At 37.2% G+C, this 18,551-nt stretch overlaps 1 protein-coding gene across 4 annotated transcripts in view; it reads right to left on the minus strand.

Annotated features, from left to right (window-relative positions):
• Positions 1-18,551, minus strand: part of CDK14 (cyclin-dependent kinase 14) — an 819,631-nt gene that overhangs the window by 624,243 nt on the left and 176,837 nt on the right. For all 4 annotated transcript variants that reach the window (XM_006834309.1, XM_006834307.1, XM_006834310.1 and 1 more), the window contains one exon: positions 4,806-5,051. In XM_006834309.1, coding sequence (XP_006834372.1) covers positions 4,806-5,036 — 231 coding nt within the window. In that variant the 5' untranslated portion in view covers positions 5,037-5,051. The remainder of the gene's footprint in view (positions 1-4,805; positions 5,052-18,551) is intronic.

Raw genomic sequence — 18,551 nt, forward strand, 5'->3', positions numbered from 1 at the left:
ATACTACCATAGCTACATATATATATACATATATGTATATATGACATTCGTCGTTGTTTGGTGCCATCAACTTGGTTCCAACTCAGAATTACCTTATGAAAAACAGAACAAGACACTGCTCAGTCCTGTCACATCCTGACTTATCCTTGTTAAACTTGTATACACTGCTGTTGCCACTGTGACAATCCAGCTCATTGGGGGAGCCTTCCTGTTTTTAGCTGACCCTCCACTTTTCCAAGCATGATATTTTTCTTCAGGGACTGGTCCTCCTCTTGATAATATGTCTGAAGTATGAGAAACAAAGTCTCGCCATCCTGGCTTCTAAACAGCATTCCAGCTATACTTCTTCCAACAAAGATTTATACAACAAGAGGGAGGGTGGCAGAGGAAAGATGGAGGTAGCAGGAGACAAAGGGAGGACTGCAAGAGTTAATAATAGAGTAAATACTGTTAACTGTTAGTACATGGAGGGGATTGCAATTATTGAACTGAAACAAAGTATATGATTTGTTGAATGTAAAACTGATGATCTGCTCTATAAGTCTTCCATTCACAATATATATAAAAAATAAAAAAAAATAAAAAGTCATAATGAATGAAAACAAATCAAGGGGAAGTCTGCATAGAGAACAGTGAAAACCCTCAGCAGCCCCTTTTATGCATGTCTTGGGATAATGGTAACTAGACTTGTATATCCTAAAACACAGACTAGTAAATCTGCTTTGGGGGAACTAACCAAGCAAGAAAACAACCTATATCACACACCTTTTGGTCCTGGTGTGGCGCTGTAGGATAAGTACTAGACTGCTAACCACAAAATCTGTCCTCAGAACTCCTATACAGAGTTTCTGAGTCAGAGACAACTTGACTGCATTTAACAGCAACACGCCAATGCAGAGACTAGGTCTTAACTGATATACACTGTGTTCAGGCCCACCAGTTGAAGAGCCTGCTCAGGCACAGAGAGCTTCCAATCAGCATTTCAGTGCATTAGCCAAAATATGAAGCAAGTCAAAAGTTCTGCCCCACAGGTACACCAGCCTCTCCAAAAATTTCAACAGGAAAAGCAGAGAGCAAACAGTGTAATGAATATAAGGAGCTCAAAGGAAACAAACTCCAAACAATTCAAGCAGTATACAACACACAAATCTAAAATTCTCCAAGATGCATTTAATATCATCAGAAACATGAGAAGAGAAGTTATTCATGGAAACAGATTTTTTTTTTTTTTTTTTAAAGAAAGCGTTAAAAAAATTAAAGCTCCTGAAAATAAAACATATATTGCTAGTGGTGGTTATGTGCCATGGAGTCAGTTTCAACACAGCAACCTTGCATAGGATTTCCGAGGCTGTGAATCTTTACAAGAGCAGAAAGGCTGATCTTTCTCCCACAAAACAGCTGGTAGTTTTGAACTGCTGACCATGGGGTTAGCAGCCCAATTCGTAACCATGATGTTACCAGACCTCCTTAAAAATAAATAAATATAAAAACATATAATAGAATCAATTTAAAATGCAATTTAAGTGATCAAAACTAAATCCAATAAAAATACCCACAAAGGATTGGCTGACTTTGCAGTCCAGGAGTAGAAGTCCCTGGGATCATCAAGGAAGAAGAGTGGAGAGTGGGAGTCTACCCAGAGAAACAGGGTTGCCAGAGATGGAGGCAGAGACCATGACGTGGAGAGACTTGAGCATCTGGGAACTCTAAACCAAGAGAGGAAGAGGGGCAGGCAGGCTTGTAGGCAACCCTTTAGTTGGTTGATGATGCATGAAGGGGATTGTACCCATGTCAATGAAACGATACACGATAGGATCAATGTAAAGCTAATGTTCTCCCACGTAAACTATCACATAATTCACAATAAAACATTTTTTTTTTAAATGCCCACAACACAGGAAAAGGATGGGAAAAAAAAGGGAAAAGATAAGAAAATTAAATTATCAAGTCTGGAGGATAATTACAGAAAATAAATAACATGCACACATACACATACAACAAAAGAAGAAAAAAAAAAAAAAAAAAACAGAGAAAACAAAAATAACAAATTAACAAAAGAATATTTCCAGAAACTGAAAGAAATTAATTTCAAAATTGAAAAGACTCACCGAATACCAGGAAAAAGGACCACACTAAGGAAAAAAAGGGAGTCCTGGTGTGGTGCTGTGGGTTAATGCGCCAGACTGCAAAGCCGTTTGAACTGCAAGGTTTGTGGTTCAAGCTCACCAGTCGCTCCTTGGAAACCCTATACAGGGTCGCTATGGGTCAGAACTGATTCAACGGCACTTAACAATAACAACAAGGGAAAAAACGAAAGCCCTACAAGATCCCACAAAGAAAAAAGCACATGTACAAATAATCCAAAATTAGAGGAGTCCTGATAGAGGCTGTCCGATAAGAACTGGACTGCTAACTGCAAGGTGGGCAGTTCAAACTTACCAGTCGAAACCCTATACAGGTCATTAAGGATTCAAAATCCAACTGTATTTAACAATCACAGAAATCACAGAAGATCTATGAACCGCTGAAATACCATGAGCTCCTTCTATTCACTCACACTCACTATTAAAGTCTCTCCTATTTGCTTATATGTTTTCAGTGTTCCACCGTCACTACTATTGTATACGCACTGGCAATTTTGGGGTTTTCTGACTCTGACAGTGGTTCCAAATTTCTTTGCATTTTCCATCTTCCTCCTGCACATTTTCTGATATTACATAGTTCTTGAAACGTGCTTGGTTTATACCTACCCACTCTTATTATAAAGTTCTTGGGAATACATTATTACCTGTATTTTCTGTGGATGTTACCTGCTAGTCTTAGTTTTCATTACTCTGTCTAATCAAATAAGGAGTTTCAAAACCTACTCCACTACCATCTTTCCAGAATCCTTTACTGTTGCATCTTTTAAACTATGTTCAAGAATTTCTTTAATAAAACATTTTAAGAAATACATTTCACATCAGACATTATATTCTCAATTTTACTTGATGAAAAATTTAATTTGTTCCTTATTAGACATTAAGAGTGAATATCTTAAACCTACTGTTACCATTTTATTACTATGATATACAATCTGACTTTTAAAAAACAAGACTGGACTCCCCAGTACAACAAGAATACTGAGCACCAGATCTTGGTTTCAAAACACCACCCTACTATAAAAGAAACCACATGCCTGGGACAGGAAAAGTATAATTTCAGATAACTATGGTGTAGCATTGTGGGTTAATGTGCTGGACTTCAGAGTCGGTTTTAACCACAAGATCGATCAGTGGTTCTGCTCCTTGGAAACCCTAGACAGAGTCGCTATGGGTTGGAAACCAACTCGATGGCACTTAACAAAAACTACATGTAATAAAATGAAGTCCTGGTATGGCACTGTAGGATAAGCTGTGGACTGCTAACCAAAAGATCAGCAGTTCAAATTCACCAGCTTCTCAGTGGAAACCCTAGGAGCGGCTGATAGGTTTGAACCACCAACCTTTAGGTTAGTACTTACACTTATCCTATAGAAAAACACCAAGATTCCAAGAGTTTGGTCATTCTCAATAACTCCTTTCTTTCTTCTGAATAGTACTACATCTAAAAATTCTCCTAGAAGTTAGTGATATACCTGTGGCCTAGGTGAATCCTACCTTATACTCATAGTTAAGATTATGTGTGTCCACTGGAGAAAACCCGATAATTAAATATTTTTGCATAGTTAGTACATATTTTAGTTCCATCCACAAAATGTGACACAAGATCTATGCAGTGCCATACAGATTAATAAATTAAAGTGTCAATATTCTGCTATTGTTGTTGTTAAGTGTCATCAAGTGGATTCCAACCCATAACGACCCTGTATAGAGTTTCGGAGGAGCAGCTGGTGAACTTGAACCACCAACCTTGCAGTTCAAAGGCTTTGCAGTCTGGAGCATTAACCCACAGCCCCATACCAGGTAGCATTCAGTATTTACTGCTCTGTTTCAGCCCTTGTGAAATTTAAAACCTCTGAAATCAAATGTGAAATTAAGTGCTAGGTTAAATCAGAAAAGTATCAAATTTCAAAGATCACAATGTTTTTTGCAATGTTAAGTGCAGGCCACTCATGGAAACATAAGCTTAAGTAGACAAAAACCAGCTAAAAGGCAAGGTTCAAGGTTCGGCTCAAAATTGCAGCCTTCATAAGTTCAATTCTCAAGAATTGCCTTGATTTGGTTTGTTTCGAAAATGTCACTACTGTGAAAAGGATTTCTCTTCAAAATAATTAGTTTCAATGCCTAGTTCTTAAATTTTAAAAAATTTATATAATAAAAAAATTAAATTTATATTATAAAAATTTTTTTAATTTAAATATAAAAAATTATATAATAAAAATTTATAAATTAAACATTTATAAAATAAACTGGTTTAGGACAATAAACTAATCTTAACATTTATTCTAAAATGAATTTTTTGTGTGGATTTCCCCCCATTTCAAAACTATTTCAATTGCCTGCAAACACAGTAAAGTTCTCCAAGGATTTGAGATAGGACTTTTAATTATTAATTCCTCTAAAGTGAAAACAGCTTGAAAAAGAAAAAAAAATTTTTTTTCAAAAGAAAAAAAGGCTAAATCATTTCTCATTTCCTTTCTGGATGCTTATGAGTAAATAGCCTGTAAGTTCTTTGCTCTTCTTCTCTTTTCCAAAACATGAACTCACCCTGGGAGACAATGCATAATAATGCACTGACCAGGCCACCTGCTGTCTCCCAACTCTGCCTGCCACTATGAGAGCCACATTCCTCTGATGATCCAGTGACAGAGAAGACCCACTTACCGAGCTGGGGCTGGAGTGCCTCCGAACTTTAGGTGACTCTTTCCCTGCAGAAGATGTCTTAAAGTTAATGCAAGCATTGTTCTCTGAATGGACCCTCTTTACTTGATTAGTTGGCTTCTCAAAAGGGTCGAAAGTGCTCTGAGTCCTCTGAACTCGGACTTTTTTATCCTCAGGAATTGTGTCTAGTGGCTTGATCACAGAGTCCATTCCCTGGCAGTTCCGTGTAGACATCTTTGTGACACATATCTGGGGGGAAATTAATTACAATCAGAACAGGGCACTTAAACTTTCATATCACTAGGCAAGCCGATTTATGATTCTCTAGATAGTGTACCAATTTCACTTTCAAAAAATGCACCCAAAAACTACATCAGCTTAATTTTTTTTTTTTTTCCAAACAGGGTGGATAAAAAGGAATAATATTGTAAAAGACATACAGTGAATAATACTCATTTTCAAGCTCTGTTTACACCATTCCACTAGATCCTTATTTGCTCCCCTATACTGGTCAGGTGTTTTTTAACCTCCATAATCTGCACAATGTTCTCAATTCATTTCATTCTGGTCTGTCTTTTCCTCGTTTTCTATTTTATATTCTAACCTTTTGTTCTCCCTACATTTCTGAGATTGTGTTGTCCTTATTAACTAACATTATAGCCTCTAGCTTGTCTGTAAGGCTAGGTAATTTTATTACTCTCTCCAAATAAAAGCTAACTCTAAATGAAATTGCTTTGGGAATTTTTTTTTTTTTCCTTTTTATGTAAAAAGTTTCCACAGGATCAGCACTGGACTGCGAACCACAAGTATGTCTCAACTACTAAGCAGACATGAATTCTAATTTAGTCAGATGAAATCAGCATACTTTTTAAAAGCACATCACAAAACTGCTCAAGTTGTCTTGAAAAACCTCAAGGCCAAGTCACCTACTCATGATTAAAGCTAACAATTTATAAGAAATAGATTACGTGTATTCTATATTCTTAAAGGGTTGATAAACTCTTCTTAAGGATGTGAAGGCAATTGAAAAGTAATCATCCACATCACTGAGGCAATGGAATCATGTGTCTACATGAACCCAAGAAGGCAACACAACAAACACTGAGAGCCTACATGAAGAAACACTGTAATTAAATAGTTTAAGATTACTGCTAAACAGAATACCTTCAAATGGAGCCAGATAAAAGACGGGGACTTTATAAAAATAAAGACAACAGCAAATATTGGAAATTAAAATAATAAAAAGAAAATTAAAACGTATCTTGAAAATAAATACACAAAATACTAGAACATATGGGAGGCAGTAAAAACAGTACTTTACCCAGTTAACTTTATAGTACTAAATGCATGTATTGTTGTTGTTAAGTGCCATCGAGTCGGGTCCGACCCATAGCGACCCTGTACAGGGTTTCCGAGGGTGTAAATCTTTACGGGAGTAGAAAGCCTCATCTTTCTCCCGCGGAGCACCTGGTAGTTTCGAACCGCTGACCTTAAGGTTCGCAGCCCGATTCGTAACCACTACGCTACCAGAGCTAAAAAAAAGGTCTTAAAGCAATGGCCTTAGCTTTCATCTAAAAATATTAGAAAAAGAACAAATGAAACCCAAAGTAAGAGGAAGAATGGAAGTAATAGATATCAAGAGTTTAAATCAATGAAAACAAAAAACAATAAAGAAAAAAGGAAACTTAATAGCTGATTCTCAGAGAAGATCAAAAGGAATGATAAACCGAGTCAGACTGATGAGGATAAGAGAAAACAGATTAGCTGAGTCCTGGTGTAGTGCTACAGATAAGCACTCAACCAAAAGGTCAGTTTGAACAGCAAAGTTGGTGGTTTAAGATTACCAGTCATTCCTCAGAAACCCTATACAGGGTTGCAATGAGTGGGAACCGACTCAATGGCACTTAATAACAATTTAGATACTATGACTTTTATGTAACTTTATAACAGAAATTTAACAATTTAGATGAAACAGACAAATTCCTTAAAAAAAAAAAAAAAAAAAAAAAAAGCTTACTCAAGAAGAAAGAGATGGTCTGATCTGAATAGGCCTTATCTGTTAAAGGATCTGAGTTTAGTGAATAACCTTGCCACAAAGAATTCAATCAAGCATTTAAGAAAACAACACCAACTGTACAAACACTCTTCAGAAAAATTGAAGAGGGAATATTTTCCAACTCATTCTAGGAGCCCAGCATCATTTCAACAGCCACATCAAAGACATTAATAGAAATGAAGCTTACAGATCAATTTCTGTTATGAACACAGAAGCAAAAATGTGGGCAGCTTTTCAAAAAACTGAATCCAATTATATATAAAGAGAATAATAAATCAGGACAAAGTATTACTTACCCCAGGATCTCAAGTTTGACTTAACTTTGAAAATATGTAATACGCTATTTAGCAGATGATAGTAGGCAGTCTCTTACATGGTCCCCAAGGATATTCACCTCCAATATGAGCTTATTTCATATTCTCTGATTAGATTTGTTGATGTAATTCTAATAAAAAGAATGCGTCAGAAATCATGAGACATGATTTCTGAGGAAAGATGCCAAAAAGTGGTTTTTGTATTGGTGCTCTCTCCCTTTATTCACTCTCTTAGGTCAGTAGGCTAAGGGAAGCTCACCATCAAATCACAAGGCAAGCATGTGGAGAAGCCAAAGTGTTGAAGGACAGAGAATCAAGTCTTCAAAGGTGACCACAGCCTCAGTCTACAGCTTAACTGAGAGCTCATGAGACACCCTTAGCTAGCTAAAAATGTACCAGCTCAAGAGCACCAGACTCGTAACGGATGGAAACTGAAATTAAAAATGCTTCTTTAAGATGCTAAATCGTGAGCTAATTTTTTATCCAGCAACAGACAATGTATACATTTTTTAAAATCCTATGATCACGTCAAAAGGCTCAGGGAAAAAGCATTTGAGACTATCCAGCACCTGTGGTGCTATAGGATAAGCACTAGACTACAAAAACAAGGTCAGAAGTTCAAATCCCAGATGTCCTTGGAAACCTTATACAAGGTTGTTATGAGTTGGAACTGACTTGCTGGCACTTGGCAACAACAGCACCCATTCATGGTAAAAACTCAACAAACTAAAAGTGGAAAAGAATGTTCCAACTGATCTATGCCTCCCCATGAAAACAAAAAACCCAACACTACAGTCAATGATGAACCAATGATGACATAATGAATGATTTCCTCCTAAGGATCAGAGAAAAGTTGAGTACGTCCTCTGCCACCACTTTGATTCAACATTGATTGCAAACTCTTAGACAAAACACTAAGGCAAGGGGGAAAATATAAGAAAATATCCACATTGGCAAGGGGAAAAAAAATAAAATACATGATTATCTATGTAGAAAGTTCAATTAAATCTACCGAAAAATTGCTACTTTAATTAATGAGTTTAGCTCAGCTGTGAAATATGAGATCAATATGTAAAAATCATTCTCATTTCCAGGTACAAACAACAAGCAAGAAGAAATCTAAAATTTAAAAATACTGTTTACAAAAACATCAAAAATCAAATATAAAATATTAAGAAATTATAAAACATGGCTGGGATTAACATCTGAGAAACCATCTAAATAAAAGGCAAGGTATACCATGTCTCTGAGTACAATATGAGAAGATTCAATATTGTTAAAATGTCAAATTCCCCAAAACATGATCTACAGAGACAACATAATTCTCATGAAAATTCCACCAGATTATTTCTATAAAAATAAACAGTGATTCTAAGATTCATATAGAAATGCAAATGAACTACTAGAAACAACTTTAGAATGTAAGCGCAAAGTTGGAGAACATAAACTGCCTGATTTCAAGACTTATTATTAAGTTACAGTAATTAAGAGAGTGGTATGGGTGTCAATTGAAGAGGATGGGATTCAGAAATTGAAGGAACTTGAAGACACATATACAGGCCACTGATTTTCATCAAAAGCACCAAGATGAATTAGTAAAAAAGAGAATAATAGTCTTTTCAACAAATGATGGAGAATCATACTCAAAAAAGTGAAGTTTCCTTCATACTTCACACATGGAAAATTAACGAAAACAGACTTTGTACCTAAATGTAAAAACTAAAACTATAAAATTTCTAGGCACAGATGTCTTAGACTAGCCGAAGCAGAGTCATAGAAGAACATAGAATTGATAAGCTGAACTCCATTAAAAACTTGATCTTTAAAATTATGAAAGACCAAATGTTTGCAAATCAAAGGGACATATATGCAAATCAAGTACCTGAATAAGAAATGGGTCCACAATATATGAAGAACTCTTAAAAACTTTAATAACAATTTTCAATGGGCAAAAGATTTTATACAAACACTTTTAACAGAGACATACCTTAAATATAAACAGAGAGTTTAAAAGTAAAAGGTTGAGTGAAAAAAACAAAGCATCCCTGGGCATTATAATTGTGTATCTAGGTCAGAATCAAGACATACATTTTCATTTCTTATTGCCAGCTCCAGGCTTCACACATTTCTAAATGAAAAGGAATTGTTGGTTAAAAAAAAAGACATACTGTGGGTTAAACAGTGTTTCTTTAAGGTTATTGCGGAGTGCGGTTAAGAGGGGCTTAAATTGGCAACTGGCGCATTGACTTTATTTCTGTTCGCATGAATTCAGTCACTAAACACTGTCTTTGTAGCTCCAGGTTTAAAGGCAGTATTAAGATACTATCAAGGCATGTTCAAAGCACTCAATGGAAACAAATGGAGTCTGACATTATAATTCTGATGTCCAGGAGTCTGCAGAATGGTCAGAGCACAAATCCAACCTCTGTCCAGCTAAATCCACTGTCACAGACTGCATTACCTTTATGTCCTGGATTTCATGCCTGAGAACGTTACCAAGTCATTTTCTTCCCTAGCTGACATGTATAATTCTTCTTTACCCAGATATCGTAACATAACAAACCTTCATGTAAAATTTTTTATTATGACAACCTCAAACCTGATTTATAAAGACTCAGTACATCAATACAACAAAAGAAGGTGCCAAGATTGTAACAAATGCTTAAATAATCATTGATCTTATTTTTCAGAATTTTTAAAGACTATAGGTATCTATCTATTGATCTGGGGAGTCCTGGAGTGGTGCTGTAGGATAAGCACTGGACTGTTAACCACAAGGTTGATGGTTCCAACCCACCAGCCACTCCTTAGAAACCCTATACAGGGCACTATGAGTCGAAACTGACTCAACAGCATTTAACAATAACAAATCTATAGATCTATGAATATGCATATTTATATTGTTAAATGGTTCAAAAGATACAATAAATTTCAGTCATGTATGGTTTAAGTCAGCACTAAATAGAGAAAAATTTAGTAATTTTCAATAGTAAAACAACATAGAACAATTTAGATGTTCTCCAATACTGAAGTCTAATTCTATAACGGAAGAATTATTATTGTTGTTGTTAGGTGCCATCAAGTCGGTATCGCTTCATAGGGACCTTATACACAGCACAATGAAACACTGCCTGATCCTGGGCCAACCTCAGGACTGTTGCCACACTTGAGTCCATTGATGCTGCCACTTGGCCAATCCATCTCGTTGGGGGTCTTCCTCTTTTTCTCTGACCCCCACCTTACCAAACATGATATCCTTCTCCAGCGACTGGTCCCTCCTGATAATACGTCTGAAGTATGAGAGATGAAGTTTGGCCATCTTAGCCTCCAAGGAGCACTCTGGCTGCACTTCTTCCAAGGATATTAAAATTAATATGCTAATAGGCTACTTAGCGGGCTTATGTTAATGGGGTAGGAACAATTTTAAAAGGAGGGTAAGAATGGTTGCACAACTCAAAGAATATAATAGGTGTGATCAAATTGTCTGTGTAAAAATTGTATGTTTGGTGTGTATATTCTCAATAACAGCAACAACAAAATGAAAAGAAAATTTTTGTTAGTAGTGCTAGGGATATTTTTTAATCATTAAAAGTGAAAATATTAAAATTCACTTTCAAAAGATCATTGCAACATTTTAAATAAGTAGTAACATCCACAAAAATAAAGCTTATTGGAGAAAAGGGTGTTGAGTATTCACTGCTTTTAACAGTTGAAAATTCAGTCAAGTACTATCAATTAAGAGAGACTTACAACATTTACTGATGAAGATCAAAGAGCACAGCCTTCAGTAAGGATTTCATCTCAATATAAAGAAGACAAGAATCCTCAACACTGGAACAATAAACAACATTCTTATCAACAGAGAAAAGATTGAAGTTGTCAAGGACTTCATTCTTCTTGGATCAACTATCCACACTCATGGAAGCAGCAGTCAAGAAATCACATGACGTATTCCATTGGTCGCCATGGGTCGGTACCGACTCGATGGCACTTAACAACAACAACAACAACTATCAATTAATTCAGGATTGTGTGGTTCATGACAAGCTATGGACATCATTGCTAAGTATGAGTATTCCAGGACACTTTACTGTGCTCATGAGAAATCTGTACCTGGACCAAGAGGCAGCTGTTTGAACAGAGCATGGGAACACTGAATGGTTTAAAATTAAGAAAGTTGTGTGACAGGGTTGTATTCTTTCACCATACTTATTCAACCTGTATGCTGAGCAAATCATCCAAGAAGCTGGGTTATATGAAGAAAAATGTGGCATCAGGATCAGAGGAAGACTCATTAACAACCTGCGATATGCAGATGACACAACCTTGCTTGCTCAAAGTGAAGAGGACTTAAAAAATTTACTGACGAAGATCAAAGAGCACAGCCCTTGGTATGGATTGCATCTCAATGTAAAGAAAACAAAAATCCTCACCACTGGACCAATAAACAACATTCTTATCAACAGAATAAAGACTGAAGTTGTCAAGGACTTCATTCTTCTTGGATCAACTATCAACACTCATGGAAGCAGCAGTCAAGAAATCAGAGGACGTATTGCATTAGGCAAATCTGCTGCACAAGACCTTTTGAAAGTGTTGAAGAGCAAAGATGTCAGCTTGAAGACTAAGGTGTACCTGACCCAAGCCATGGTATTTTGAACAACCTAATATGCGTGTAAAAGCTGGACAATGAATAAGGAAGACCGTAGAAGAATTGATGCTTCTGAGTTATGGTGTTGGAGGAGAATATGGTAAGTGCCATGGTTGCCAAAAGAACAAACAGATCTGTCTTGGAAGAAGTGCAGCCAGAGCGCTCCTTGGAGGTCAGCATGGCCAAACTTCATGTCTCATACTTCGGACTTATTGTCAGGAAGGACCAGTTGCTAGATAAGGATATCATGTTTGGTACGGTGGAGGGTCAGAGGAAAAGAGAAAGACCTCCAGTGAGATGGATTGGCAAAATGGCAGCATCATTAGGCTCAAGCATGGCAACAATTGTGAGGTTGTCCCAGGACCGGGCAGTGTTTTGTTCTGCTGTGTACAGGGTTGCTATGAGTCGGTTCCGACTCTAACAACAACAATAAACTTGTGGGAATACTAGTGTGGCACCACAGTATAAGCACTGGACTTCTAACTGCAAGGTTAACAGTTTACACCCACCAGTCTCCTCGGAAACCCTATATAGGGTCCCTATGAGTCTGAACCAACTCAATGGCATGTGACAACAACAACAATACACTTGTGATACTGTAATACAAGTACGGTTCTTATCAACTGAATTAAAAAGATTAGAATCACTCAAGTCTTTTTTAGAAGGTAATGACATCATTTTCTTAATGGTCTTCTAGTGCAATTTAATTACTAAAACTAGTTTGTGTCTAAGTAACAGAATTGATTAAATCTACCTATTTCAACTAACAAAAGTAACGGCTAAGGAGAAACAGAAAAATAAAAGGTCTGATTTACTGTAACACTTTCAGGAAGAAGCTGATTCCTGAATTTCAACAATAAAATAGCAGTAGTTTCTCACTTAAAACTTAAAAGGAAATTTACATATCCACATATAAAGCTGCCAAAGACTCACCAAACCTAAAGAGATGAACTTAATTCTTAACCCGTTCATGAGAGCACGCGAGTATGACATATGCAAACATCATGTTTGCTGTCCTTTGTGTTATTGATTCTAAATCTCATTGGCTTTGGGTGAAAGAGATACTCAAATTGGGAAGTCTGACAATCCTCAAAATCTATACAATTTAAGCAAGAGAAAGTGTTAGAGAATATATACTTCAAGTTTAGCCTCATGTCTATCTTCCTACCTAAAGGGCCTTACGTTAATGTGTAGCTGCACGTTGGACGGATTCAGCTATGATTCAATTGATCATTGTACAAACCAGTGTAAAATATACACCTGTGAAAAATCAGCTTCTCTAAAGTATTCTACCCTTAAGATAGAAAAATAGCAGCCTTTTTCTTAATTGTTGGGGGCTGAAAATTATTTAAACAAAATTTTCTAAATTTTTATTTCTCAGAAATATTCTAATACATTTCAGTTTTATCATTTCTGTCATCTATTAGCAAATGACAAAAAATACCTGCAAAAGACAATCATTAACATAAATAACAAACTTCATGAAAACAGTATGATTTTCTTGAACACATATGTTTTTACTCACTACATTCACAACCAAATTTCCTGCTAGTTCCTATGTTAAGTTTTAAGTATTCAATATCCCAGAGTGGTTCACAAAGGATCATATTTTCTAGGCACCCCACCAGCGGACATATTGAGACCCAATCTTTCCCTCCTTTTCCTACAATACCTTGCTCAGTGCCAGGTACATAATAAATTTCAATAAGGTTTTGTGTAATTAATATATCCACATTAAAATAGTTCCATTCAAATAAGTGACCTTCATATTCTCTTGCTAGAAGAACTGAAGCTGACACATTTGTTGTCCTAAAACGTTTACCAAAAAAGTCACTCTTAACACAAAAATAATAACCATACGTATCTATATGTCACATGTAGATAAAATACTATTAACAAAGGCTTTAACAACACAAGCTCATTGTGATAGTTAGAACTCCAAAATGACACTCAGTGACCTGCCCTTGTATCTCTTCCCCTGTGAGTGCGAATATGATGAGGTACCCATCACAAGATTATGGTACGGTGGCATAATAAGAACTCAACTACTAACTGAAATGTTGGTGGCTCAAAGCCACCCAGAGTCACCTTGGAACACAGGCCTGGTGATGTACTTCCAAAAGATTACAGCATTGAAAACCCTACGGAACAGTTCTACTCTGCACACATTAAGTCAGAATCCACTCAGTGGCAACTAGCAACAGCAACAACATATGGAAAAAGAAAGGTTTTCTCCAACTGTCCACAGAAGAGAAAGTCAGGGAGATGTGCTCAAACTAGCCAGGAAGAAAGCAAAAATTCATGCTGTGAACTGCCAACGGGACCACAGGGCATGGGACCACAGGATGCCTCTAGTTGCTAAGAGTGGTTCTGGCTGACAACCAGGAAAATGGTGGCCTGAGTCCTACAGCCACAAAGAAATGAACTTTGCCAACAACCAGTGAACTTGGAGAAGGCCTTTGAGTCCCACATGAAACTTCAAGATACAAATCCAGCCACACTAAACCTCAACTTCTGAGCTACAGAAACTGTGAGCTAATAAGCTCCTAAGTTTGTGAAAGTTTACACAGCAGTGCAAAGCTAATATACTTGTTGTACTGAAATGACTTGAAGGACTTCAATACTTCAACAGAATGCTCTTTAAGAATGCTGTTGTAAAGGTAGAAGTTTTGTAACAAAAAGGGGGGGGGGGGGAGTAGTTAATCTTACAGTCCAGGAATAGATGACCCCAGGACTTCATGGGAGAAGAGCACAAGAGGAAGGTGGGTCCCTATCCAGAGAAGCAGCGACACTAGAGATGGAGGCAGAGATGAAGACATGGAGAAAGAGAGCAGCTGAGGACACTAGACTTATGGAAAGAGAAAGATTGAGTTATGGTGGCCAGCAGGCAGGCTTACAGAATGTGCCCTTTGGTTGTTTAAATTAGTATATATCCCTGAAAGCTTTTGTGTACATCTTCCCCAACAAATAATAATAATAAAAATAACCCAGAAGAAATAGAAGCAAATACTGCTGAATGATGATGCATGGAGATTTTAATTATTGTAATTAAACAATGAGTATAAAACCGATGTTCTTCCATGTACATTATCACTCAATTCACAATAAAAACTTTTTTAAAAAAAAGAACACTGTTGCAGGCACCATTTTCCAAACCTGATACACTGTATGTATCAGATCCAAGAGAAAATGAATAAGGATCGTCAAAACTACTATCCATTAACTGCTATGCCACTACCATAACCACATACACTGAAACTCCATTTACTGGTATCAAGTCTATGAACAGGTCTTCTACACAACTAAGTCGATATACAATTTGTGTTGGCCTGAATTCTGTATGTGAATAATACCAGTATCAGCATCTGCTTTGTGTATAAAAGTAATCTATACTTGAATTTTCCACATAAGGCAAAGTGGTTGTTCTGGGAAAGTTTCTCAAGTTACCTATATTTGGAACAACCTACTTAAATGTGATCTGGCCAGCTCTGTTAACCACAAGCACAACCGAAAGCTCAAAATAAAGACATGAAGAATCAGCCTTGTCAACCTCACAAGCTTATTAGGGAACATGCCTTGTGAAAGCTGAATACAAGAAGAAAGAGTTAGATGTGGAGAAGAATCCAAGCAATTTTGTAAAAACTGTCCTCAGTCTCCGAAAGCTGTAATTCCTTGCTGTTCCTAGAATAAAATTATTGAGGTACCCAGGTTACATGCAGACTGGGGTCCTACCAACAAAGGGAATCCTTAAGGACAGATAAAATATTGGTGGTGCTCCCAAACACTCCTTCATATCAATTCTTCTATCATCCTGTCAGCGATAATAAACACTCCACTCCCCAAATTGAATCTGCCTTTCTTCCCACAACAAAGTGCTTATCATCAGTGTAGAGGTGAACATATAACCCATGCGATGGTGGTAGTGGTGGTTTTGTGCCGTGGTGTCGGTTCCAACTCATAGTGACTCTGCTGTATAGGGTTTCCAAAGCTGTAAATGAGACAGAAAGTCTCATCTTTCCCTCACTGAGTTGCCAATGAATTCACACTACTGACCTTGGAGTTAGCAGCCCAACTCAAAATCTACTTCAACAGGGGTCCTTCATATAACCTATTGTTGTTGCCATCAAGTCAGTTCCAACTTATAGCCATCCTGTATAGGGTGGATTTGCAAGGAGCGGTGAGCTGGCCAGTGCTTATCGTACAGTGCCACACCAAAACTATAGGACCTAAGTTTGACATGTCAAATCGGGAAAACATCTGTGGGAACACAGAGCTTCTAAAAGATTTTTGAATCATGTACCACGTGAACATCAGTTTCCACAATTCTGAGACCAGGAGAAATTGACAGTAGATGGTATCAAGCTGCCACTATCAACTACTCTGAAAGGTATCATATTAGAAGGTATTGGATAGAGTGGGAGAAAAATGTGAAACAAAATTCAAAATCTTAAGAAAGGCTTACTGATCAGAGACTGGTGGAACTTGTCAATTCCAGACAATGGCCCTTGATCACCCTGAAGGTCGGGAACTGAACTCACCCTGGGACTCAGTTTTGAGCCAAGTAATAAACAGGGGCAGAGGGAGGACAACAATGCAAGTAAGGTTCACACACCACAGAATGGTCAACCATTCAAGTTCAAATGGGAAGCAGTTATCCAAGGACAAAATTGAGAAGGGCTGGGAAAGGAAGAACAGAAACAAGAACTATAAGGAGGAGGTGGGATAAGTGATATTACATTAAGGAGACTGCAATTACTGGATGAAACAAAGTATACGATTTGTTGAATGTAAAACTGATGATCTTTTCTGTAAATCTTCACTCAATTCACAATAAGAAGTTAAAAAAAATAAAAAGAAGAAAAAGAGATGAATGGAGAAAAATAAGATTTTTCCAACTACACAGAAGCCCTTTGATCTACCATTCACTTTCATGTCTACGCCTACTGCCCAAATTTTAGTCTAATTCTCCACTTAGAGGAAACAGGACTCCTTGGAAGGCAGCTGATTCCATTTCATGGAGGCAGAAGCACAAAACAGCTGTGGAGCATCTCCCTGATACCAGAAAATGACAATCCTTTCAAAAACTTCAGGGACAGTGCTGAAGTACAAAGGAATCTGCTGTAAGTGGCTGCTACTAGCCAAACTGTGATTATTTATTTGAGTGCCAAAAGGAGAATAAAATTATGATTAAATGGAGCAAGTTGAGTTGTTGAAAGACTATGAATCTATTATTATTCTCAAAAAAAAAAAAAAGTTAATATAAAGAGCAAATGGCAGTTGTAATATGAAAAGAAAGAATATAATAGGATGGAACTGTGAGGAAGCCAAGTAGCAATAGAAAAAGTGGGAATTGTACCAAGAATTGGAGGGATTGATCTGAGCCTGTGAAAAGAGTTTTAAAAAAAGAGAAGCACGCCATGTTCTGATAATAACACACTGGTGGGTATAACAGGAAGCCTAAAGGGTAAGTAAGGTAGCAACGTGTAACAATGTGTGACAAAGTGCACATCTGGCAGAGAGACACAAGGTTACAAACATCTATTTGAAACCAATGTTAAAGGTGTACTTTGAAAAGAACTGAACTCTTAATACTATAATGGAAAACTCAAGTTTCACTGTTAATCAATAACTCAGATCTGAAGGACTTTTGGCAAAAAGCAACCAAGACTTCAACAGTCAAGAACTCAGACCCTGGAACTCTGGCTGACCTGACAGAGCTGTTTGACTTGTAGCTTTGTAAAGACTATACAGCCCCAGGAACAGACAAACGGAATGTTAAACTGAACCCCTAGAAAGTATCCAAAGAAGTAGATCTAGAAGCCTTATGTGCTCGGCTCCTAACTGAAAGGTCTACAATTCAAACCCACCAGCCAGTCCACACAAGTAAGATGTGCCAGTCTGCTTACATAAAGATACATTGCTGTTAAGTGGTTTCAACTTATCACAATGACAATGAATAGGTTTCCAAGGAGCAGTGTGTGGGTCTGAACCACCAACATTGGGGCTACCAACCCAGTGTTTATCCAACAGCGCTATACCAGGATTCTACATACAGATACACAGCCTCGGAAATCTTATGGAATAGCTCTACTCTGTCCTATTGAGTCTCTATGAGTCGTAATTGACTTGAAGGCCAAGGACTTTTTGTTATGATCTAGCCCTTGGAAAGGAGCCCTATTAGAGAAACGGTTAAGTGCTCAGCAGGAGGATAAGCACAGGACTGCTAACCACAAGGTTGGTGGTTCAAACCCACCAGTGGCTTTTCAGGAGACAGTTGAGGCCATCTGTACCAGTAAAGATTTACAGTTTTGGTGACCCTGTAAAGGGTCACCCTGAGTCAGAATTGACTCGATGGCATGGGCTTAGTTGATGGCAATGGGATTAGTGGCTCCCCAGAAGAGAGACCTGATGGATGATTGGCTTCAACAAAGATTACAGTTTAGAAAACCCTACGTGGTCGTTCTACTCAGATGCTGTGAGGCAGAAGTGACTCACAGCACTCAACAACAATAGTCTCAGGAGGTATAGAAATAATAATAAAATTAATTAACCCCATGGTGTTGGCAGCTTAAAATAGAATACAGGTTAATGGAGTAATATAATATGTAATAATTATATTTATGCATTTTTTAATCATTTAAGGTATTTGAAATATGTTAAAATGATCAATCATACTAAATTAGTCATTGAAATTAAGGGACTATAGGTCTTTAATCAAAGTTTAAACA

This window comes from Chrysochloris asiatica, unplaced genomic scaffold, assembly GCF_000296735.1.
Source record: "Chrysochloris asiatica unplaced genomic scaffold, ChrAsi1.0 scaffold00010, whole genome shotgun sequence".
NCBI lineage: Eukaryota > Metazoa > Chordata > Mammalia > Afrosoricida > Chrysochloridae > Chrysochloris > Chrysochloris asiatica.